Source organism: Xenopus laevis, chromosome 8L, assembly GCF_017654675.1.
Source record: "Xenopus laevis strain J_2021 chromosome 8L, Xenopus_laevis_v10.1, whole genome shotgun sequence".
Taxonomy (NCBI): domain Eukaryota; kingdom Metazoa; phylum Chordata; class Amphibia; order Anura; family Pipidae; genus Xenopus; species Xenopus laevis.
In genome coordinates this window covers 83,972,450-83,997,469 of record NC_054385.1, presented here as the reverse complement: position 1 = coordinate 83,997,469, position 25,020 = coordinate 83,972,450, and the positions used below count along the sequence as shown (strand labels likewise).

The 25,020-nt window shown below is 39.2% G+C and overlaps 2 protein-coding genes across 2 annotated transcripts in view; one reads left to right on the top strand and one right to left on the bottom strand.

Moving 5' to 3' along the window:
- Positions 1-165: 165 nt before the first annotated feature.
- sav1.L (salvador family WW domain containing protein 1 L homeolog) lies at positions 166-17,166 on the top strand. Its single transcript, NM_001094250.1, is given in 5 exon segments — positions 166-552; positions 3,399-3,845; positions 5,196-5,466; positions 10,490-10,645; positions 16,411-17,166. Coding segments are annotated over 5 exon segments (1,167 nt in total). The 5' UTR covers positions 166-455; the 3' UTR covers positions 16,607-17,166.
- A 2,028-nt stretch (positions 17,167-19,194) lies between these two features.
- atl1.L (atlastin GTPase 1 L homeolog) overlaps positions 19,195-25,020 on the bottom strand; it is a 35,729-nt gene continuing 29,903 nt past the window's right edge. The window contains exons 12-14 of the mRNA XM_018230512.2: positions 24,440-24,871; positions 21,370-21,384; positions 19,195-20,175 (exon numbers count right to left, since the gene is read on the bottom strand). Of these exons, the coding sequence (XP_018086001.1) occupies positions 20,065-20,175; positions 21,370-21,384; positions 24,440-24,871 (558 nt within the window). The 3' untranslated portion in view covers positions 19,195-20,064. The remainder of the gene's footprint in view (positions 20,176-21,369; positions 21,385-24,439; positions 24,872-25,020) is intronic.

The following is a 25,020-nucleotide window of genomic DNA, read 5'->3' as shown; positions in this document are numbered from 1 at the left end:
AGAGCGCAGCTCCATCACAATGACTGAGCCAACCAGCAAACCAAACAGAGTCAGAGTCAGCCAATGGTAAACGGGGTGCGGCGCCTGCGTCATCGCCTGTTGCAATTGCCGCGCATGCGCTTTTCAGCGGACAAGGAGAGGAGAAGAAAAGTTTTTCGGGAGCTACAGGGAAGGGTCGCTGCGTACAGTTGGGCGGCGGTGGGTCCGGCCGCAGGCTGCGGGCGCTGGATACATGCACTGGACTCAACGAGTGACTGCGCAGCGGGATGTACCAAGTAGTATTGTCCGGTCACAGGTGGGCGTTAGAGGAGATGCTCGTGACCCTCAGCTAAATAAAAGCAGTGGCGCTGAACACTAAGGCGCTGAGTGTGCGTGAGGCAGAAGGGACAATAATGCCGGAGATGCGCGCAGTCTGAGTGAGCGCGGTGTGGTTGCGCCGCAGCGGAGGGGCGGGAATGTTGTTATCCAGAAAGAAAACCAAGAAAGAAGTTTCGAAGCCTGCGGAGGTGCAGGGGAAGTACGTGAAGAAGGAGACCTCCCCGCTGCTGCGGAGTAAGTGATGGGGCAGATTTTCTTGGGAATTGGGAGGGGGTAGGGCACCCGGCTCTCACGTTATTATTTGGAGCAGCTTTATCCCTTTGTACCACTCATCTTATGATACAGTGCCGATATTCACTACTTACAATTACTCACTAATTACCATGCACGTTTTATATTGGCTTAGTTTAATTTACATATTTGAAATGAATAGCTTACACTTCAGTCCTTTGCTCTCAGGAGCCCTCTAGTGAACTTCAGCCTTCCTTTATCCACACTCCACCAACTCTCCTTTATGCTCTAGTGTCTGGGGCAGTTCATGTGGATTTGTCGAGGGTTGATGAAGGCAGATCAATAATGTACATCTAGGAGGCCTGAGAATTGTTGTTCTAAAAGTATGACTGGAGTAGAGCAGAGGTTTAAAATAGGAGGGCTATTGGTTTGTTGGGGTGGAATGAAGGGAGTAGAGGACACTGGAGGAGGACTGAGGAAGCTTCATGGAGTGTTGAGGACTTGGGGTGGGTAATAGCAGATGATAAGATTTAGACAGGGTGCACAGCAATGCACAAATGGATGTAGGACTCCTAAAATATGTACATGCATAGATTTGACAATACATATACAACATGGCATGCATGAAGTATGGCAACAGTTGACTGGTGGTGTTTTGATTAAGCTTTCTGCTAAGTCATCACATTGTTGTCTGCATCTAGTTAAAATTTCATCAACCAGTTCGCTTTCTCATCATACACAGGGGAACAGACTATTTAGCAATCCTGATGTTTAAAATTGGCCGCATCAGACTGCCTCATCCTTAAAGGGATCCTGTCATTGGAAAACATGTTTTTTTCAAAACACATCAGTTAATAGTGCTACTCCAGCATAATTCTGCACTGAAATTCATTTCTCAAAAGAGCAAACAGATTTTTTTATATTCAGTTTTGAAATCTGACATGAGGCTAGACATTTTGTCAGTTTCCCAGCTGCCCCTGGTCATGTGACTTGTGCCTGCACTTTAGGAGGGAAATGCTTTCTGGCAGGCTGCTGTTTTTCCTTCTCAATGTAGCTGAATGTGTCTCAATGGGACATGGGTTTTTACTATTGAGTGTTGTTCTTAGATCTACCAGGCAGCTGTTATCTTGTGTTAGGGAGCTGCTATATGGATACCTTCCCATTGTTCTTTTGTTTGGCTACTAGGGGGGGGGGGAGGGGGGTGATATCACTCCAACTTGCACAAGTCTTGACTTGGGGCAGCTGGGAAATTGACAGTATGTCTAGCCCCATGTCAGATTTCAAAATTGAATATAAAAAAATCTTTCCTCTTTTGAGAAATGCATTTCAGTGCAGAATTCTGCTGGAGCAGCACTATTAACTGATTCATTTTGAAAACATTTTTTTTTACCATGACAGTATTCCTTTAAGCGAATAGGTTGGCCACAAAAGTATCTGTGGCCACCTTTACCTTTAGTGCATCTGTAAAGATTTTTTTAACCTGTTTCTTTAACATTCTAATTAAACATAATTCGTAATTTCTAACACATTAGGAAGTGTAGCGAGGAACATGTAAACAAGTTGGCAGATAAACCCTGGTACAGGGCTGTAGAATAACAATATGCCATCACTCTCTAATATTCCCAGAGTTTTGATCGTTACTTTATTATACTGCCAGGGTGTTTCTCCTATTACATTAACTAATAAAAAAATCCATTCTTACAGAATGGCACCCACTCCCTTAAGTATTTGTAGCATGGTTACCCTAAAATAAATCTAAATATTTCTCCTGATCTATCAAACCTGACCCTCCCAGTGTCCATAATTTGTGTAATCTTTACCTGTTAGGCAATCTCTTCTATGTGATAAATTGTATATTGGTTTCCTTGTCTATGGCATTATTATGTCTCACCTTTATCATAGCAGCACCACAGTTTGGGAACCACTTGCCTACATCCAATGTCTCAGAGGCATTAACTAAATATTTTAACATCTGTTCTGTAAATACAGGTTAGCTTAATTTTCATTACAAGCGAAAATAATAGGAGCAAGAAAAATGCATTAAAGGGGTTTTCATCTTCCAAACACTTTTTTTTCAGTTGAGTTGTTTTCAGATTGTTTCCCAGAAATAAAGACTTATGTTTTACCGTATTTCTTTTCAAAATCTAAGTTTAAAGTAATGTTCCTGTCTCGTGTTTCAGTCTTACAGCTCAGAAATTCAAGAGCAGACTCTAAACAGATACCATTTTGCAACATTTACTTGATACATTTCTCAGCAGCATCTCTGGAATATTAGCAACTATTGTATCAATTCTAACAGTTGCTTTTAATGAATTTCAGGGATTCTGCACAGCAGGGACAAAGATAAGAAATGAGTCAAACTAAATGTATCAGTTTAGAGCAGTTTACAGGGTTGGTTAACACCCCCCCCCCGAACTGCTTTGAAAGGTGAAAAATGAAACTTTACGCATCAATATTAGAAAAACATCCACACATAGAAAATATATAGTAATTGGGAAAAGTCTTTATTTCTGGTGAACTCTCTGAAACCAACTGGACTGAAAAAAGTGTTAGAACTAGGTGAACAACCCTTTTAAGAAAATGATTCTGATTAGAGTTCTTATAAAGTATAGTGTATGAACACCCCAACAATATTATGTATTTCCTCCTCATGCTAATGAATAAGGAATATACCTTTATTGCCATTAATTGCAATTAAATATTCCTTTATATATAACAGCCTAAATTGTGGTTAATATATTGTGTGCTATTTCTATTTATTATCAGCGCCATTTGTGTGTTTTATGCGTACCTTACTTCACATTTCTGAAAAACAAAGTATTTATTCACCGTTGTTTTTGTTCTTTCAGATCTAATGCCTTCTTTTATCCGCCATGGGCCAACCATACCAAGACGAACAGATATCTGTCCACCAGAGACAAATACTACTCCCTACACCCCCTCAGGAGATGGAGCTGTTTCTAGAAATCAAAGCTTTTTGCGACCACCAATTCAGAGAGCTCCACAAGAAATTTTGCGCAGAGAAAGCAATAGACTTTCTGCACCTCCCTATTTAGTAAGGGGACTAAGTGATGTTCCCAGGGAATATGCCTCCTCATCTCAATCATTTTTAACAGATTCCAAAACAGTTATGGAAAATGGAGATGTGAACAGCAGATATTTTTGCTCCGATAATCAGTATGATGGACAGAGGAGGAGACAAGTTGGGAATCGTGTACATGATGATTATAGATATTATGAGAACAGCAATGACCATGTCCAAAGGATTCTACAGGGACCTGGCAGGCACCCAGCTGGTAGGTGAAAAGCCATGTGTAAAAAAACAACCATAATTGTTGCTGCCTAATATGCATCCCCATACTGCTTACACTGTACTATTTTCCCAGAGTAGGAAATATACTTTTTATTAAAAAGAAAACACACTGTAGCAAAGGGACATTGTTGTTAATACAAACAGATTTTAGATTTGTTCTGGAAAACCTTCTGTAGTGTGGAGTTGCAGAGAAAAAAAACATCCCAGGCCATAGACCCAAATTGAAGTCTCCCTTGAGTAGTTAATGATGAATAAACGCATATCCATTTGTTAGACCTGTCGCTTATCAGATCTTTAAAAAAACATTGCTGAGGACAGATTTAGTTATAGAATGCAGACGTTTTATTTGTCCTGAGAAACTGCTCTAGGACAAGTTGCTTGTTAAATTGCAAGTTTTGGCTTGTTTGTTTTTCCCCCTCCCTCAAAAATGTTACAGGATTGGTGAAGTTGCTTGTTTGACACTCTTTACCAACTGTCCTTTAGTGTTTTCAGCTTAAAGAGATTCAGATTTTTTTCGTAAGGAGATATTGTTGTCGCAGGAAAGTGAGCTTTCTTATATCTGAAAATAATGTTAAATAGTGTAAATTAGTCTAATTCTGGAAGCAGTTATTAATGTCTGAAATTATTTCTGTTATTGATTTAAAGGTGGCCATACATGTGCAAATCCGCATGTTTGGAGAGGTCACAAAATGAGCAGATCTTGCCCCAATATGCCTGATTTTAGTGGGCAATATCCGGCTGTTTCAATTGTGGGCCCTAGGGCCCAACAATCGGGTCACAATGCTGGGAATGCAGGTGGTTGGCCTCATACACTGGCCTGTAACCTGCCCACTTGGTTTGTTGCCAGCTTTTATTGGCCTGTGCATGGCCACCTTTATTCTGCTTTGTATCTGACAAAACAATAACAATTATTGCTTTCTGGAAGGGATCCTAGTTAAACACTCATGAGCAGACCTATTGTCTTATGAGACATAAAGCAGGACCAGTTAAAGGGGAACTTTGGCTTCCAAACCAAAATTTGATAAAGAGGCCCACATAACAAAGAAACCCCTAATATACCCATCACAGTTACCTGCTTCTTCAAAAGGTATGAATAAATGCCATTCTTACCAGTTCTTCTCTTTCTGCATTTGAAATAGCTTCTTAGGAAATGATGGATCATATTATTGACATCTTGCTGAACTGGCTGATTTCTCATTCATATATGGAATTATGTGTTTAGGCCAGTGCTGTAGTTCATGTAATTATTAATAATAATATTTCCTAACTATCTGAGAAAACGATAGCCGTGTCATAGGACGATGAGCAATTAATATTTACTTTACTGTTATAGGTATTGGTAGAGTTGCTGCTACATCACTTGGAAATCTAACAAATCATAGTGCTGAAGATATGCCTCTTCTACCTGGCTGGACAGTAGACTGGACGATAAGAGGAAGGAAATACTACATAGATCACAATACAAACACTACCCATTGGAGCCATCCTCTTGAAAGGGAAGGATTGCCCCCTGGTTGGGAGAGAGTTGAATCAGCAGAGTTTGGAGTATATTATGTGGACCATATCAATAAAATGGCCCAATACAAGCACCCGTGTGCTCCAAGGTAACAATATATAGAATATAATTTAAGGTAAAATATTGTGAACTAGAATTTTTGACTGCCATGGCCTCATAAGCAGAACAGTTACAGTATATGCAATAACGAAAGGCAGGGGGGGATGCAGGTATTGGCACTGGCCTAGCCACACGCCAGCAATGAATCCAACAATGAAAGTAGCCGATACCTTTTTATGCATCAAACGGGGTGATCCCAAACTTTATTCCATGGTGCTCTCCACACTGTTCACAAGATCAAACGTTTCGGGACCGCATGGCCCTTCATCACTGATGCAGTCCCGAAACGTTTGATCTTGTGAACAGTGTGGAGAGCACCATGGAATAAAGTTTGGGATCACCCCGTTTGATGCATAAAAAGGTATCGGCTACTTTCATTGTTGAACAGTTACAGTAGACACAGATACAGATAACACAACCTACCCTCCTGGTCGCCACTTTCCTATCTGTTGAATGGGAAATTGTAACCCTATGTCTGGCACCATTTGCATTTACCAGCTGTAAAGGCAAACCACAGCATTACTGAATGATGTTAATTTTCCAATCAAAAGAGTAGGAAGAGTGGTTTCAGGGCCACATTTCTCCATTGGGGATCATAAACATCTGTGTATTTGTTACCCATGTATTCATACATAAACATTTGTCTCCTCATTTTTTTTAAATTAATGCTACGAAGTGAAAAACCTTTGACAATTAATATGGATGCTTGGCAGATTCTACAAAGAGCAACTCGGTTATTCTCCCGTCATTTATTGTGAATTGTATGACATGATTTTGCATGATAGCAGAGAATGGAAAACAACCCTGTTGTCCTTTAGCTCCGCTATTTTGGGTATGGCACGGTAGAAATGTCATAATATTGGTATCCCTTTAATCCTACTAAAGTTCATGCCCATACTACTCAAAATGGCACTTTTTGTGATTATTGTTCTTTCCTCTCTATTTATTGGTACTTTTATGCATTTATTTAAGTATTTATGTATATATCAGGAAGACGGCCCGAGTTAAGCGTGCCGAAACGTTGAATTAGACTTTTTCACTTTTTTCATCATTTCAAGACCTTGGAGTGCGGTTTTATTTCTGATTGTTATGCTATGCTATAACCAGCACCCAGGCGGTTGCCTACATTGCGAGTGCTCCACTACAGACTGTGTATCTATATATAGATATATATAGATATATATAGATAGATAGAGATATATATATATATATATATATATATATATATATATATATATATATATATATATATATATATATATATATATATATATATATATATATATAATATATATATAGACACACACACACGGCCAGTTATCCAGAATGTTTGGGACCTGGAGTTTTCTGGATAACGGATCTTTGTTATTTTGATCTTCATACATAAAGTCTACTAGCAAACTTTGTAAACATTAAATAAACCTAATAGGCTGGGGTTACCTCTAATAAGGTTTTATTAACTCTTAGTTGGGATCAAGTACAAGGTACTTTTTTATGATTACTGAGAAAAAGGAAATCCTTTTTAAAAATTTGTATAATTTGGGTAACATGGTGTCTATGGGAGACGGCCTTTCTATAATTCAGAGCTTTCTGGATAACCTTTGCAGGTTATGGATTCTTCAATGCAATTCGTGAAAGGTATATGTATAAACAAATACGTGATGGTTCCCTTTTAGCTTGCCAAACAGTTAGGGTTGACACCTGACTGGTATTAGGTATGACTCTAAAGCAAATCTTATTAACACACTTTAAAAAACATGCAGGCTGGTAACCTCCTGATAAAAGTGTCACTTGTGTGAGAAAAGAGATTGTGACCTTAGATTGTAAGCTGCACTGCGGCATGGACTGATGTATAATATGTGTGAAGTGCACGGAAATGTGTCAGCACTATATAAATAAAAGATCACAATAAAAGCTCATCCACTGAGAAAAACTAAATCTGCTCCTGTGGGAAAATAACTCATTGTAAGAACTTGGCAAAGCATTACCCCTGTGACAGATTACTGAATAGCAGATGGAATAATATTTGTACAGTTCATTTCTAAAACATAAACAGTGCAATTTGGTTGTTTAAGAGGGAAATGAAACAATTAGTTTATAAATCCTGCAGATTTATATATTTGGAGAGATACCTGGGAAATGAACAAAGGTTCATTTCAAACTAAAAAGAACATCACATGGAAACTGCACACATCACCAGCTAAGGCAGCTTCCTAGCAGTTCTGTAACCAGAAGTTACTGGGCTGCTTGGCAAACAGGTTTTTTATTCCCTGTGTGCACACAACCATTTTCTTTTATATGTGTGAGTGGCTTGATGGATACATAACATGTGTAACCCAGCACATTTGTTTAGACACACTGCACATTGCGCAGACCTTTCTTCTAATGAGTGTTTGTCCATGCCAATAAACTCTGTGTGCTCTTGTCACAATTTATGTCACCTTCCTGCACAGACAATGGTTCCCATTATAGTATCTTATGAAAGGTCTGATTTATTTTTTTGTCCACAATCTACTAAGAAAAGCAGAAGAGCCCCATGGTTCTGTTAGGCAATCTATTATCTGGAATGCATTGAAATTGCTGAAATTTGAATCACCATTCCTATGGGGATGGCCATACACGGGCCGATAAAAGCTGCCAACAGAACGAAGCCCCCGACGGGCTTCACCGATCGAGATCTGGCCGAAAGTCAGGGAGAGATCCGCTCGTTTGGCGACATTGCCAAATGAGCGGATCTCTCCGTGTATGGCCACCTTAAGGCATATATTTAACCAGTTACAAGAACCATAGGATTACTTTGTATCCAACACTGATCTATGCTAGTATAGGAAATGTATTTACCTGGTACCCTAGTGCAACCTTAGATAAGATATATACCTTAGATATATGTGCAGCAGTGCTGCTTTCATTTTTACTAGGGTTGGTGCTTTTTTTCCCAAAAAGGTAACCAGCCCAGGAAAAAATGTAATGACTGAATTTGTCTTTCCTTGTCCTTTTAAATACTGCTGGAATATTTTCTGCTTTGTTGAAGGGGAACCCTACGCAATTACTTTTAATAATTTTATAGCAACACTTAGGGGGTTATTTACGAATACTCAAATTAATCCATTTTTTTAATTAAAACAGTCAACCAAACTCACATACACTAATTGAACTCCTTTATCAATAATTCTTCTTGAAAAAGTCAGAGTGAAAAAACGCTGCACCAAAAGCGATCGTCGAATCTGATTGATGCTCTGAAAACTTGTCTATTGAATTGTCGCTATGAAAACTCGACTTTATTGAATTGTCGCTATGAAAACTCGACTTTATTGAATTGTCGCTGGGAATTTATTGGACTATCCAACACAGTCACAATGTCAAGACAGATTTGAGATTGGATTTTTAGCAGCTTTAGGGTATAATACATTTCTAAACATTTGAGGTTTTTTTTTCTTCCTTGAATAATTTGAGGTTTCCCCTTTTAAAAAACGGACCAGATAAATTTGAGGTTTAATAAATGGGCCCAATATATTTACACTGTTTCAGGAGCCGAAACGTGCACTGCAGAAATGTATACGGTAAAAACTGCTTTTAAAATATAAAAATTTTAAATATATATTTGAAAGTTACTTAAAATAGATTTTCAGTAAGAGCTCCCCTTTTTTTTTGCAGAGACACCCTGCAATTATATAGAACTTTACAAAAAAATCTAAAAATGATCTAAGTCTTTTACAAATTCACACATTTTACTGCATTTTAACTTCCTGTTTGTTTTTATGCAGCTGACTTTTGCAGTAATTATTTGTACATCTTTTAGTCTATTTGGCACATGGCAGATCACACTGTTGGATCACATAGCTTTGAAATCCTGATTATTCAACCAACAGTGTCTAAAGTGGACAATGAGATACTTGCCTATTAATTTGTATCTCTTTCATAGTTTAAGCTTTACAGGAGTTAAGAGAGTAAAGGTGGCCATGTACTCTATAACATCCGCTCTTTTTGAGGTTACCAAATCAGCAGAAAAAAAAGGGCATTAACTCAAGGGATGAAAACATAATTATGCCTCTTTATAGGTCCCTGGTAAGGCCTCATCTGGAGTATGCAGTTCAGTTTTGGACTCCAGTCCTTAAGAGGGATATAAATGAGCTGGAGAGAGTGCAGAGATGTGCAACTTAACTGATTAGAGGGATGGAAGACTTAAATTATGAGGGTAGACTGTCAAGGTTGGGGTTGTTTTCTCTGGAAAAAAGGCGCTTGCGAGGGGACATGATTACACTTTACAAGTACATTAGAGGACATTATAGACAAATAGCAGGGGACCTTTTTACCCATAAAGTGGATCACCGTACCAGAGGCCTCCCCTTTAGACTAGAAGAAAAGAACTTTCATTTGAAGCAACGTAGGGGGTTCTTCACAGTCAGGACAGTGAGGTTGTGGAATGTACTGCCGGGTGATGTTGTGATGGCTGATTCAGTTAATGCATTTAAGAATGGCTTGGATGATTTTTTGGACAGACATAATATCAAAGGCTATTGTGATACTAAGCTCTATAGTTAGTATAGGTATCGGTATATAGAATTTTAATTAAAAGTAGGGAGGGGTGTGTGTGTATGGATGCTGGGTTTTCATTTGGAGGGGTTGAACTTGATGGACTTTGTCTTTTTTCAACCCAATTTAACTATGTAACTACTATGTAAAGGACCCAAATCGGCAACCCTACTCTCTCATACACTATTTGCCCCCTTATTTGGAACTTCCGCCCACTTAAAACCTCTTATGGACGTTCGCTAACCGATAATTCAATTTACTATGTATGCGTTGTATTTGAAACACTTTGTAGACAATAAGATGACAAAGATTATCCCTCACAGTTGTATAATTTGACCTGGTATCAAACTATTTATGTGTTATACTATTATTTTATTTGTTTCATGTAATATAAAAAATAATAAAAATGTACCTTTAAAAAAAAATCTGCTTGTAACTTCCAAAACATGTATAACTCCTTAATGTTTTTTTTCTTGTAGTGTTCCCCGGTATGACCAGCCACCCGCTCTCCCTCCTCCAGTAACTTATCAGCCTCAGCAAGTAGAAAGAAGTCAGCCCTTGCTTGTTCCAGCTAATCCTTACCATGCAGCAGAGATTCCTGACTGGCTTCAGGTTTATGCAAGGGCACCTGTAAAGTGAGTTTTTATTTATTTTTCTGAAGTTCTGTCTTGATTATTGTATCCATGTTATTGTGTACTTTAATTTCATTTACACAGCCAATGTGGTAGCTGTTTTATCTATAGTCAAGGCCTGGCATAGGCCAGTTTTGTGGTCTTATATCATCAAATTCTTGACTAAAAAAGACTGATAATTTAGGCCCCTTATGCATTCAGAACTACAGCCACTACACAATGACTGTAATTCTGAAGGTATAAGGGGCCAAAACTTATTAGGCTTTTCCGCCAAGAACAGATGGTTGTTTTAGCCAGGGAATTCTTGTCTAGCATGGTTCTCCATGTACCAACCTACCCATTCCTTAAACAAGAAGTATATTAAAAAGACAATGTTTTACCCACCACCTACTGCACCCCAGATAGCTTAGCAATCATGAAGTAACCTCTGGAGTAAGGTGCCTATGTGTTAGGTGTCCATAAAGGGGCCCTGCACTCAAAAAAAATTTTTTTTGCATGATCAAATAAAATTAGAAGCAACTTTCCAATGTACATTCAAGAAATGTTTTTATTAAATTTTAAAAGACCAGTAACAGCTATTTACCGAAACTCTACTTGCGCTCCTCTTCTGAAAAGGCGATCGGCGATCCATTTCTCCTCCCTGCCTTCCTTATAGGAGATAGCCAGGGAGGAGAAATCGAGCATTGAACGATGGATCATCGCCCTGTCGCCGTTTCTGAAGAGGAGCACAAGCGGAGTTTTGGTAAGTTATTTGTCAATCAAGACTTTTTTAAAGAGATTTTAAAGTTTTAAAGTTTAATATGCGTTGGTGTCTTTTTTTTTCGTAGCATGCTAACAAATTTTATTTAGAAAATTTTTGCTGTTACTGGTCCTTTAACATTATTTGTAGATGTTATTCAGTGGGGAACTACCGGTGGAGCAGGGGGAACAATTGTACCAGGGCACGCACGCCCTGCGAGCCCGCCGGCAGTTCGCTCCAGCAAAAAAACACTGAAAAAAACCACTTCCAGATTGGGCTGCACAGTCTGCACCCAGACGCGCCTCCCCCTAGTTACGTTACTGATATTATTGAAAGAAGCATCTATCTGGCTATTTATTTTCTTTATACTCCTGGCTCTGACTCCTGAAACAGTGTTGTAAGTTTAACAGATCCGAAGTAGACCTAACTTCTGTTATATTGTTTCAAGAAAAAAAACTTTCCTTGGAATCTATGACTTCCAGTGGAACAAGGAGAAGAACCACAGACTATCATGGTTTCCTTTTAATATCGGTAGTCAGGTGTGTGTAAGACAAAAATAATATTTATGTTTATTTGGAAGATGAAAGTGTTTGTTTTTAAAAGGAATGTCAACCCAAACAATATTTTGCAATAATAAAAGAAAACCTAATTCTAAGCAACTTTGAACAGGAACAGTTCCGTGTAAAACTTGAAACTGGTTAAATAAAAAAAATGCAAAGTAAAAAATGTTTCTAATATAGATAGTTAGCCAAAAATGTAACCTATCTAAAGACTGGAGGGAGTGGATGTTGAACAGAATAGAACCCAACTTCCTGCTTTTCAGCTCTCTAACTCTGAGTTAGTCAGCAACTTTAAGGTGGCAACATGGGACATAATTGTTCAGTGAGTTTGCAATTGATCCTCAGCATGCAGGTCAGATGCAAAAGCAAACAGTTATAACCCAAGTGGCCTCCCCTCAAGTCACTGATTGGTTACTGCCTGGTAGAATTTTGCAACATTATTTAAAAAGTAACAACAAGGAGTTAAGCAAATGCTGCTTTAAAAAGCAATTGTTTTTACAAATAACTTTAAAAGCACTGAACATTTTTAGAATTATGTTTTCTTTTATGAAGCAAATTAGCTCTTGTCTAAAAGGATGCTATATTTCCCTTTACGGTTTTGCAGCCACAAATTTGCTAAATGGATCATTTTAGTAGCCATTGCAATATGGCCATTCATGTCTGTTGTAAGAGCATCCCAGTGTTTGTCTTTGAACGTTTCCTAGGAAGTCGGTACTGTTTTCTGCTTATTAGTAGATTTACATTCAGATCAATGGGTGGCTGATTCAGGCACATTGGCACCATATTTTCAGGCTAGTTTAAACAATCTGGCGCTAGTGGATTGGAGACTATCACAGTGTGAGAAGTCCCTTCATAGTCCCCATATGGTTGTAACTGTGTTGCAGCCAGAAGAATGCCAGCTGCGAAATTTACTGTGGAACATTGTAGTTGCTCAGAGAACTTGATGTACTAATGTCTATTGCTGGTCGTCATTGAGAAGAGCTGTGATTGTACAGCTGTTTGCTGAGTCGCAGGTTAATACACTTTGCTAATTGTATGTTTTATAGCTCATTCTCTTCCTTTCTCTATGATTTGGTTATCATGTTTGGTGGAACAGCGTGATTCTTTTCCTGTATTGTATATTACTGTTCCTTTTCCGTTTTGCACTCCTACCATTGAAGTGTAGTGAAGATGGATTCATGTTCTCCAATGCAGGGTCCGTTTCTGTCCTTTTCCCTGGTTTGTGTTATTTTACCACAAATATAGGTAACCAGATCGTATTCATTCTGCAACAACACTCCCTTTACATCCACAAGTACAGTGAGCAAAGTGCTTTTCAAGCGCAATCATCACGCAATCATCACGTTGCCCGAAGATGCCTTGCAAGGAAACTTCAGGCCAAAGGGACTCATATTTCCTGCAGGCAATATACTTTATTGCTGGTCGGTAAGCATTGGAGGAGACTAGTCACCCACACTAAAGAAGATTAATTGCAGGGCTACTAATCTCCTCATCTGTTGGCCTCAAGGTGGCCATACACTATAAGATATTGGTGACCTTGCCAAATGAGCGGATTTTTCCCTCAAGATGCCCAACTAAAATGGCCAATATTTATCTTTAATCCAATTATTGGCCCTAGGGCCAAACAAACTGATTACAATAGGGGAATACAGTCCATTAGCGGGTGGACCACATCAACTAACTGATGCAATCCCGATCCGACTGTAAAATCAAATCTGCCTGATCAACATCTGGACAATTTTCTGCCGGATATTGGTTGGGTGGGCCGCCAGAGGTCCCCATTAGTGATTCGCACGTTGAGAAAATCCCAACCCGTACCCGCCCACACCTGCCTTCCCCCCTCCATTTATAGACCCACCGATGATGTCAAAAAATCGACAGTCTAAAGGTGGCCATACACGGGCCGATAAAAGCTGCCGACAGACCGAGTCGGCAGCTTATTGGCCCGTGTATGGGGGCCCCCGACGGGCTTCCCCGATCGAGATCTGGCCGAAAGTCGGCCAGATCTCGATCGGATGGGGTTAAAAATCCCGTCGGATCGCGGCCGCATCTGTTCGTTGATGCGGTCCCGCGATCCGACCGCCCGTTTGGCGAACGCTAGGATCCGATCGTTGGGCCCTAGGGCCCACGATCGGATCAGCCCGATATTGCCCACCTCAAGGTGGGCATATCGGAGGGAGATCCGCTCGTTTGGCGACATCGCCAAACGAGCGGATCTATCCGTGTATGGCCACCTTAAATCTAAGAGGAGCAGCGAGGTAGGCTCGAACCCACCCGACCCATGGGTAAACCTGCAGGTATCGGGGTGGCCAGCACATCACTAGTCCCCATATATGAGCAGGTAAACTGCTAAGGGCCCAAATCTGCCCATCTATGGTCAGCTTGCATTTGTTTTACTAATAATGGGGTTATTCTCGTATCAGCAAGAATCGCTATGTAATGTGCTTGTATTTTTTCCATTGCCCGTTGCTTTTATTCATCCTCATCGTTTGTATTACTGTAAGGAAGTTCTGTGACACTGGTGTTGAGCAGGAACTGCCAGAGGCAATCTCCGGGAGTTCAGATAGAGGAGGCCTTTGTTAGATTGCTGAGAGAACAGCCATTTGTTTAATGTGAGTGGGCGATTATCTAAGTGGTATATAGTTAGCTTAAGTTACTTTTAAATGTACTTTTAAATAAGAGATGAGTTAAGGACTGAATGTTCCTTGAGTAGACAACGAGTTGGCCTGTGGTGCGAGAGTGTGGCGCAGACATGCTTCCATGTACCTCCCAATGAATGCACAGTATTTCTGCTGCTATCTTTTATATAAAAAGTGGCGACGTGTTACACAACTATTTACTGGGATTAAACATTCACGTGCTTGTTACAAAGGCACTTACAGTCAACCCCCTATATGTAATAAAATACATCAAATTTGCTCAGGTGCAATAACCTATAGCAACCAATAAGATGTTTGCATTTAAACAGGTGAACTGCTATTACTTATTGGTTTCTATAGACAATTAGACTGGAAACAAAAAAGCATTACATAACCCCTGTAAGGTTCTTATTGTGGACATGTTAGGGTTAATTTCATCAGGAGCCAATTTACTTTTATGTTTTTGGAGTGTGGGTTGACCTAGAGGAAACACATGAAGATGGGGGAGGCATGGAAACTTCTTGCAGATGGTGCCCTGGTCAGTCATTCTAAATTTGGCTCCACCCCACAAACTCACTACAATATTGTTGCCTTTATGGTATAATATTTTTACTGGCATAACATAGCCTGTAGCTCATTTACAGCTGAATTGTCCGATATCACACATTCCTGAGACTACTAACTTTTGTGAATAATAGCTGCTACTTACCAGTATTCAATTAGATATAACAAGAGGGTCAAATTAGCTTGGATAAATTAAGAGATGTTAAAGGAAAACTATAACCCCAAAATGATTACTTAGTCAAGAGAGAGTTTAAATCAAATTAAGTTTCATATTAAAGAATTTTACCAAACTGGTAGATATATTTAAGTGAATATTGCCTTTTTACATCTCTTCCCTTGAACCACCATTTCGTGATGGTCTGTGTGCTGCCTCAGAGATCACCTGACCAGAGAAAATGCAATTCTAACTGTAACAGGAAGAAGTGTGGAGGCAAAAGGCAGAACTCTGTCTGTTAATTGGCTCATGAGACCTAACATGTATGGTTTGTTTGTGTGCACCGTAAATCCTAGGATCCCAAGGGGCGGCCCTTATTTTTTAATCTGGCAATTTTCTATTTATGATTACCCAATGGCACACACTACTAAAAAAGTATATTATTATGAAAACTGTTTATTTACAGGAAGTAGGGTTTTACAAATGAGCTGTTTTATTCAATATAATTTTATAGAGACCTACATTGTACGGGGGGTATAGTTTTCCTTTAAAGGTATGTTTTAGTTCCACCTACAGCACTGTGTCTTGCTCTGTTCTTTATAAGCTTTCCAGCACCACTGCTGTGGGATTGTGTTTTCTTTGTTAGGTATAAAAACAACACAATAAAATAAGCCCCTCCAAGGCTTATGGTACACTGTGTGTTGCCAAAAAGGCTGATCATTCCCATGATGCGAGTTTATTAAACGTTTCGAAATAAAACAGTTTCCTGTTTACATTCATCTTGCTCCCATGAGATCAAGCAGGAGAAAGCCAAGTGTAAATGGTGTTTAAGTTCTCTGCAAGTTCCAGCTGAACACAAGTAGACTTTACAAAGCTCTATAGCAAGCAGCCAAGTGTTGAGAGCCAGGAAGGTGTCCCATGTTCTGCACAACTTGCAGGGGAGATCACTAAGCACAGTGGTTTGTGTGCAGCCTCCTGGAGTTAATGATGCTGTATACCAGTCTATTAGCACAGGGAATCCTTGTGGGGTGATGGAAAATAACCAAAAGAACTTCTGTTGTTCTAGGTAATAATTCATATTACTCAAGTTGTCCATTTTTTTTTTTTGGTAGATATGACCATATCCTGAAGTGGGAACTCTTTCAACTGGCCGATCTGGACACGTACCAGGGCATGCTGAAGCTGCTTTTCATGAAGGAACTGGAGCGCATTGTGAAACTGTATGAGGCGTATAGGCAGGCTCTTATCTCTGAGGTGGAGACTCGGAAGCAGAGACAGCAGTGGTACGCACAGCACAAGAATTTCTGACAATCTATATAGTATTTTCTCATTATCTATCTTTCAAGAACATTGACATTTGACGTGGACACAACAGATTCCACATATGACTTGCAACTGGAAATAAAGAGGCTATCCACTAAATTGGTGATCAGAACGGTTTATTTGTGACCATTTTTGTAAAGTTTAAGCAGTTGCCAGTGCAAAATATTTTGAGATATTTATACAGTTTTAGTATTAGTGAATTGGGACAAAATAAGGGAACTTTTTATGTTTCACAATCCATTTAGATGTCATTCCAGACACAGACTGTAAACAATGTATATTTATTATAAACAGTAAACAACTGACTGAAATGCAACTAAAGTAAATGCAATAATGGAACAGTGTTATATAGGCTGCATATTAAATACATGTTATATCGTAATGGTTAGCCACTCTTTGGGTATTCTATATCATTGTCTTTCAGTTATCCGTTAATATCAGCTCTTGACCTTATATATGTCAGCAAAAGCAAAGCTTTCTCTCATGAGTCTATTTCAACTATCCAAAGGAATTCATGTATTTTAATATTAAAATGTTACAAATCTCTTGGTCCCAACTTTAATTTGTCACGGTATTTCTCTCTAATTTCTATTTCCAGGCTTCGGGGAGTAAAGACTATTACATTTTAATCCCCCAAATAAATTATTTGTGCATTAACCATACATTCAAGTGTATAATTTGTATTTATTTACACGACTGACTATGCTATTTAATAGCTTGACACAGCACACAGCCCTCTCTGTGATTAAGCATTTTCTGCTCCTAATATAAAACTACTGGGCTCTGGTTACTAAAGTGTAAACCGAAAAAAATAGTTTGGCTCATTTGGCCAGCTACTCTTTCTTTAACAGCAACTCTTTCTTTAACAGTATTGTTTGCCGACTCTTGCTTGCCTTTTATGTAGATTTTATTTTAAAAGAAAAATGAAAATGGAAAAAAAGCTGAAATCCATAACTTGCAGTAAGACTAAAGATGTGGTTATGTGGCTTAATAGTGCATGTGCCAGCCTCCAATTTACTGGAATGGAAATGCAGTCATTATTTGGACCAAATTGCTCTCACACATTTGCTTCTACACATTTTCTATTCATATCAGCTGGAGCCAGGGAAGCCCCACAATCACTTTTTAGTAGGGATGCACCGAATCCAGGGTTCGGTTCGGGATTCGGCCGAATCCTTTTGTCTGGCCGAACCAAATCCTAATTTGCATATGTAAATTGGCGGCGGGAAGGGAAATCACATGACTAAATCACAAAACAAGGAAGTGGAAAAAATGCTTACACTTTCCTTTCCCATCCCTAATTTGCATATGCAAATTAGGATTTGGTTCGGTATTCGTCTGAACCGTTCACAAAGGATTCGGGAATTCGGCCGAATCCCAAATAGTGGATTCGGTGCATCCCTACTTTTTACGTGACTGAATTATGCCAGAATTGCTGCATATGACCAAGTTACATGTACACAGAATAATGTCCATACAGTACATTTCTGAAAGAGCAGCTGATAAAGAGAGAACTAACCTAGGGAACTAGTAGTTCTGTTTAATAGTGAAACAGTATACAAGCTGGGTGTATCTGATAGATATTTGTTTTCTGTACATTGGCAGTGAGAAATGGGAATGTTTGAGTGGCAAGAACTGTCCTCCCTTCTCCTGGCCTCTCATTGTAAGTTTAGTGTTTGAAACATCCACCGGCCATTAGTGTGGCAACTCTTAGTAGAGCAGTTATCTTTCACTTATATAGACCATTGCATGAATAAGTATCTGTATACCTTTTGGCAAAAAAATGGGGGAACAAATGAAACCTTTATTTTAGCTAATCACAGAAGTGGTGGTTTTGGTTCTGTTGTATCAAGGATGCCCAGCCTGCATATCCTCCAGGTTTAACCTGTGCAGAATTGCTGCCTCATTCCACTGCCTTCCTACAATGCATCTGCTACTGGTGCTTCTGCAGAAGGAGACAGAGTAATTACGTGAGCAATGCTGACAGTCAGAATCCAAATCACTCTCTCTTACTAACTGAAGGAAGCAGAACACATGAAGTGCAGATGCAGTGCAGCCATAGTGCAGCTGTCTGAGGTTTGCCTGCCATAACATGATGCTACAGGATTTCATTCATTTTGATGGTAATTGTGCTGATTTCTAAGATGCCAAGTACCAATAATCTGAATGATTTACTAATGTTCTTTATTTTGTTACATTTATATTCTATCTATTCAGCATACTGTGAGTGGGTCCTTAAGCTCAGTAAGTGACAGCAGCACAGAGCATGTGCAGTGAATCAGCAGAAAAGAGGATGTGGAGCTACAGGGACATCTTTGGAGACTCAGATCTTTAATGCTGAAGGGCTGTGGTTGCCTTGGGCTGGTACAGAAGCCCAAACCATAATGTACATTTCTGCCCTACTTTTTTAGTTAGGCCTTAGTTCTCCTTTAAGGATTCCAAAAGTAAAGATCATCAGGGGAATGCTAGGAACTTGTATTTCTGCACTAGAATGGCAGCTTCTTATATGTTCTGTATTAATTCCATGTTATTTTATCATTTACTCTCCAAAGGTGGGCATACACAAACAGAAATAATTGTACAAAGGTAGTGTGTGTGTATGGCAGGAGCCAAGCCAATAGGTATAGGCAAAAGACTATGATATTGGTTGGCTCGTCGATCATGGGCTTTTGAAGGTGACAGAACATAGGCTAGTGTTTATTGGGGCATCGTCAGATACAGGTAGACTTTTATTGTTTCTACCTGTATATCTGACAAGTCAGCTCAAAATGTGTGTATTGAAAACAAATAATCTTTGTCACAGGAAATATAGTTATGATTTGGGATGGCCAATATTTTGCTTTCTACCAATATGCCCCATCAAACTTTAACTGTATTATGGGAACTGCAGTTCAGTACCCTTTGGAGGGTTGCAGGTTTGACATCATTGAAGTACATACTAATAACACCTTTACATTACACTGATACATTATTAAATATTAGTCACACTTTTTCCCCCACAAAGGACATCCAGTCTTAAAACTTGCCCTGAGAATTGCTTCACCACTTCAATAAATAGCCATAACGCACACCTACAAGATCTTATTCCATCCTCCTGTATCTTCATATTTCTGCCTGTTTAAATGTCACAGTAAGCAGCTTCCAAGCTCTGTGCAGCAATGTCCTAGCAGTACCCCACCATAAACAAAGCTGCACTTTAGAAGCACACACACCTCCCTCCCATGTAGCAACAAGTTCTAAACAGACGGCAGCTGAACAATGGCATCTTTATTGTCGCCCTCTGTGAGTCTACATCAGTCCTTTGTACAGGTGCAACAGAGCAGGGTGCTTAAATGATATCAGGAGGTGTACACAAATGTTCATGCAGAGCTTCATCTTTATATTCCAAAGGGACTGGTACTTCAGTGAGCCACATAAAAGAAACGGAATCATGAAAGCCATGGTTATATGTGTTTTCTCTCTGTCTCCTCACGGGCATCTGCCTGTGGCACTGGGAAAGCATGATGGTACAAGTGTCTGTGAGTGGCTGCAGCGCTGTATAGTTTGTATAATGCCTGCAAATAGAAATACAGCATTACTAGTCACATTGACAAACCTGCTCTGCAGTGACATCCTTCATATGGGAGCTATTACAGAGTGCCATATTATTGTGCTGTAGATATGGGTGAGGGGCAGCTCTTGGGCATTCACAAGCGGGTAGCTAATACATCATATTGCTTTTTAATGTGCAGAAGTCTGTATCTTTTAATAACACTCAATTTATACATTCACCCCCAGCAGTTGTTTGGAAACCATATTTTACATACTGAACTTATTCAGCATAAACTTCAGCTTGTCAATAGCAGCAATGATCCGGGACTTCAAACTTGTCACAGGGGGTCACCATCTTGGAAAGTGTCTGTGACACTCACATGCTCAGTGGGCTCTGAGCAGCTGTTGAGAAGCTAAGCTTAGGGGTCGTCACACATTATACAGCAGAAAATGAGGTTTGTCTGTAATATAAGATGATGCCACAGGGCTAATTATTACAGGCTTATATTGTGAGTTGGCCCCTAAACTCAGTAAGTCAGCACAGAACATGTGCAGTGAATCAGCAGAAAAGAAGATGGGGAGCTACTGGGGCATCTTTGGAGAAACAGATCTGCTGTGGTTGCCTTGGGCTGGTACAGAACCCAAAACATAATAAACAACATTTCTAGCTACTTCTTTAGTTAGGCTTTAGTTGTCCTTTAAATGATAAAGAGTGTCCACAGAGTATTATCACTACTGCTGTTTTTGCCATAGATTGCTACAAACCCCAATGCTTCAGATCTCTCAGCACCCATGGTTAACGAATAAAAACACGCCCTAGCAGATTTATAGCTAATCATGGGTGCTGGCTAACATGCTGTTCTTTTCATGCAAGAGGCATGACGTGGCAAACAAAACTGTCTGTTTGCATTAGCCCTTTTGGTACAGGTATAGGATCCATTATCCAGAAAATTACGGAAAGGTCATCTCCTACAGACTCAATTCTATCCAAATTTTTAAAAATTATTTCCTTTTTCTCTGTAATAATAAAACAGTACCTTGTATATGATCCAAACTAAGATATAAGTAATCCTTATTGGAAGCAAAACCAGCCTATTGGGTTTATTTAATGTTTACATGATTATTTAGTAAACTTAAGGTATGAAGACCCAAATTACGGAAATATACTTTATCTGGAAAACCCCAGGTCCCGAGCATTCTGAAAACATTTAACCTACCTCATTGGTGCTTCCCTAGTGCAAAAACAAAAGAAAAAGGAAAAGATAAATGAGTTATCATTAGCACACATTTGTAAATATTTAGCAGCAAGCTACATACATTTGCACTCCTCACAACGGACACAGTGTAAACTCTCCACATTTTATTCCTAATGCTTCACACGGGAAAAAGGAAACTCCGTCTGTCGGAGCATTTTGTTTCCTTATTCTCACCACAGCAAAGGGCTGCTTCTTTACCCAAGGGAGCAGGACAGTTAGCTGCCATTCACAGATGCCACGAAACATTTTACTAGCTGTTTTGATAAATAGTTTGAATATACATGACCTTGTGTCTACATAAATATTGTAATGTACCTGCTATTGTCACTAAGTAAGGATCCCAGCTGGGAGCTTTGTGATTTTACAAAAGAAGCAGGAGGCCCCAGGCAAAGTGCTTTTATATAAGCAATACGACTTAGAGACTACTGAAATATTCAGAAATATGTCAGTGCCAGCTTTCCATTCATCCAGTTAATTACTAGAAGTGAAATAAATGTATCTAGTATAGACATGTCACTCTGAAAATGCAGACAGTCTTCAGCATGAGCCGCTACTGAATCACAATTACTAATATTTCCTCACCAGCCAAGCTGTAAATGAGCAAAGGCCAGTGCTTAAAAGTCTCTATATATTTTTTTTATTACCTGTAAAAAAATTACCTTAAAAGTTTAGTAGAATTTCCCATATACTTCCCATATACTACATCCATATAAAAGTACCTGCTATCTTACAATTTAGCTGAAAGCGAGTTTTTTTATTCTTTGGTATAGGGTACCTGGCTATAAAGGTGGCAATAGATGTACAGATCATATCGTACGAAACGCTATTCGGTGTGTGTATGGTGGGAGACGAGTTTTGATATCAGCAGAAGACTTGGATATCAGTCGGCTTGTCGATCAGGCCAGCCGGAAAATGTTGATCGGGCACCTTTGAAGGCACCCGAACATCAGCCATTGTTAGTGCTGAATGGTCAGATACAGGTAGAATTCTGTTGTTTCTATATGTATATCTGACGATTCAGCTCTACACGTGTGTATTGAAACAAAAAATCTTTTTTGGAAAGATCTTTTTCAGGAAAGATCATAATTATTACTTCTATGGCCAACTTAATGGACCAGTGATATCAATTTTTTTTAAAAACAAAATTCGTTAGTATACAATGAAAACAAAACTCTGAAATCGCTAAGTCTTTAATAGGAAATAACTTACCGGAACTTCTCTTCAGAAAAGGCGTTCCGGCGATCCATCGTGCGGTGCTCGATTTCTCCTCCCTTCCTTTCTTATAGGAGATATCCAGGGAGGAGAAATCGAGCGCAGCATGATGGATCATCGCCCTGCTGCCTTTTCTGAAGTTATTTCTTAATAAAGACTTAGCAATTTCAAAGTTTAATTTGTCTTTGTGGTTTTTTTTTCCATTGTATACGAACGAATTAAAAATAAAAAAAATATTGTTACTGGTCCTTTAAAGGGTAAGTCAACCCCAAAATAAAAATTTGCCTAATAAAAGAAAACATAATTCTAAAACAACTTTCCAATATACATTAATTAAACGTTTTCAGTGCTTTCAAAGTTATTTGTAAAAATGATTGCTATTCAAAACAGCATTTGCTTAATGTCTGGTTGTTACTTTTTAAAACAATGTTGCAAAAGTCTTGGTTCCCCAGCAAAGACAGGTCTGTCAATCTTAATCTGTTAATCTTAAAACAGTGTCTTGTTTTACATTGGATCAACAGTCTTGGCCATCAGGACAGAGAATGGAAAGGGGAAGACACTGCTTTCGATAGCAATACATATACAAATAACTTTAAAACCATAGCAAATTTGTAATGAATGTATAATGCAAAGTTGCTTAGAATTATTTTTTCTTTTATTACGCAAATTTTTATTTGGGGTTTGACTTGCCCTTTGAGGGCATACAACTTGGGCAGACCAAGTCAGCAGCTTATCTGCCTGTGTGTAGGCTCTCCAACTGGCTCATCCAACCGATATCAGGCAGTACTTCCCATTGGATGCAGTCCTCGATCTGACCACTGGCATAGTAGCAATTATGATCTGATCTTTGGTCCAAGGGCCAAATGATTCAAACTATCCCGATTGTTCCTATCTCAAGGTGGGCATATCAGTGAAATATCCAGTCGTTTGGTGACATTGCCACTAAGAACATCTTATAATAGATGGCCACCTTTACAAGGGGTCCAGCCACAATCTGTCTCTAACTTGAGGCTGGTTTATTAATATAAGTGCTATTAATTGCAGGAATTACCTATACCAACCAATCAGCTGTACTAGACAGAAAACTACAGTAGAGATGTGATTAGATACTATTTGTAACAGCACGAGTACATTGGCCTCGTTATTAATAATCATTCAATTCAGAATGGATGCAGTTTGGAAGTTTAATAACACCCCATGGGTACATACACATACGTTTGGGGTTTCCTTTAGCAAAATGATAACCCACACGTCTGGGTGTATTCAGTAGCACCAGTGGGTAAAGGTGGCCATAGACTCTTCCTAACAACCTTATTTTAGTGCAATCTGACAAACCCATCAAATTATTGTGACGTTAGTGGGCACCGAATGATCATGCATCTAATATTTTTTCATCTGCCATTTGTTAGAAAATCGAATGGTCCAGTTAGAAAATTTTCATTGTTCTTAATGAAAATTATCCATTGTCATATCATTTGCAGGGCCGATCAAGCAGCTACCCACAGTTTTCCTAGCTTCAACTAGATGTTTTAGTCAATGGACAAATTGTACATTTAAACAACTGTTTCAGGATAGGCTTGATAACAAAAATATCTTTTAGAAGTTTTGTCTATGGCCACCTTCAGTGGGGCGCCTCTCTTCTTAGGGAATCATTTTATCTACATCATAAAGCCAGATGAGGGGCTTGAGGCAGGGGTTCTGTAGGACCTACCTAATTAAGTAGGAGGTCAGATTCTTGAGGATTTGCTATATAGAGTGTAAGAATGTCTGTTTATATTACACAGTTTCTGTTAAGCTGTATTATCAGAGTAATGCTTACCTGGTCCCACAGAGCTGCAGCCACCTGATCTATTACTGCTCCCAACTCTCTGTATTCCCCTGAATATCTGATATATGCCCAGGTGCACAGTGTGATAAGAGTCAGTCCCATTATCATGTTGCACAGACTGGCTATTATGTCCAAGCCTATAAAACCAGTAACAGCAGCCAGCACGTAAGTAATGAATATGACCACAAAGAGTGTTGCAGGGGTGCGAGCGGCATGGAATATATTCTTGCTGTCGTTATGCTTGATGTACTGCACATACAGCTCGTCTATTTCATTCTCCAGTTGTTGCAGGTAACGACGGCTGAATTCCTCTCCTCCCATTTTTTTTACTCCGCGAAACAGCTTTACGGCTTCTTCTTTCAGATGCTGGTTTCGCTGTTGCAGATCGGTGGGTGCCAAGAATGGTCTGTCACCTCCACATACCTGGAACAGTAATCACATGTCTAGCTATTACTGGCTTTTAGTGGTATTAAGAGGTATCACAGGGGTTGGAACACCTTGGATTGATATGGGATGACTTTGACGTAGTTGGCCAGCTTAAATATATTGCAATATATGGACAAACAATCCCT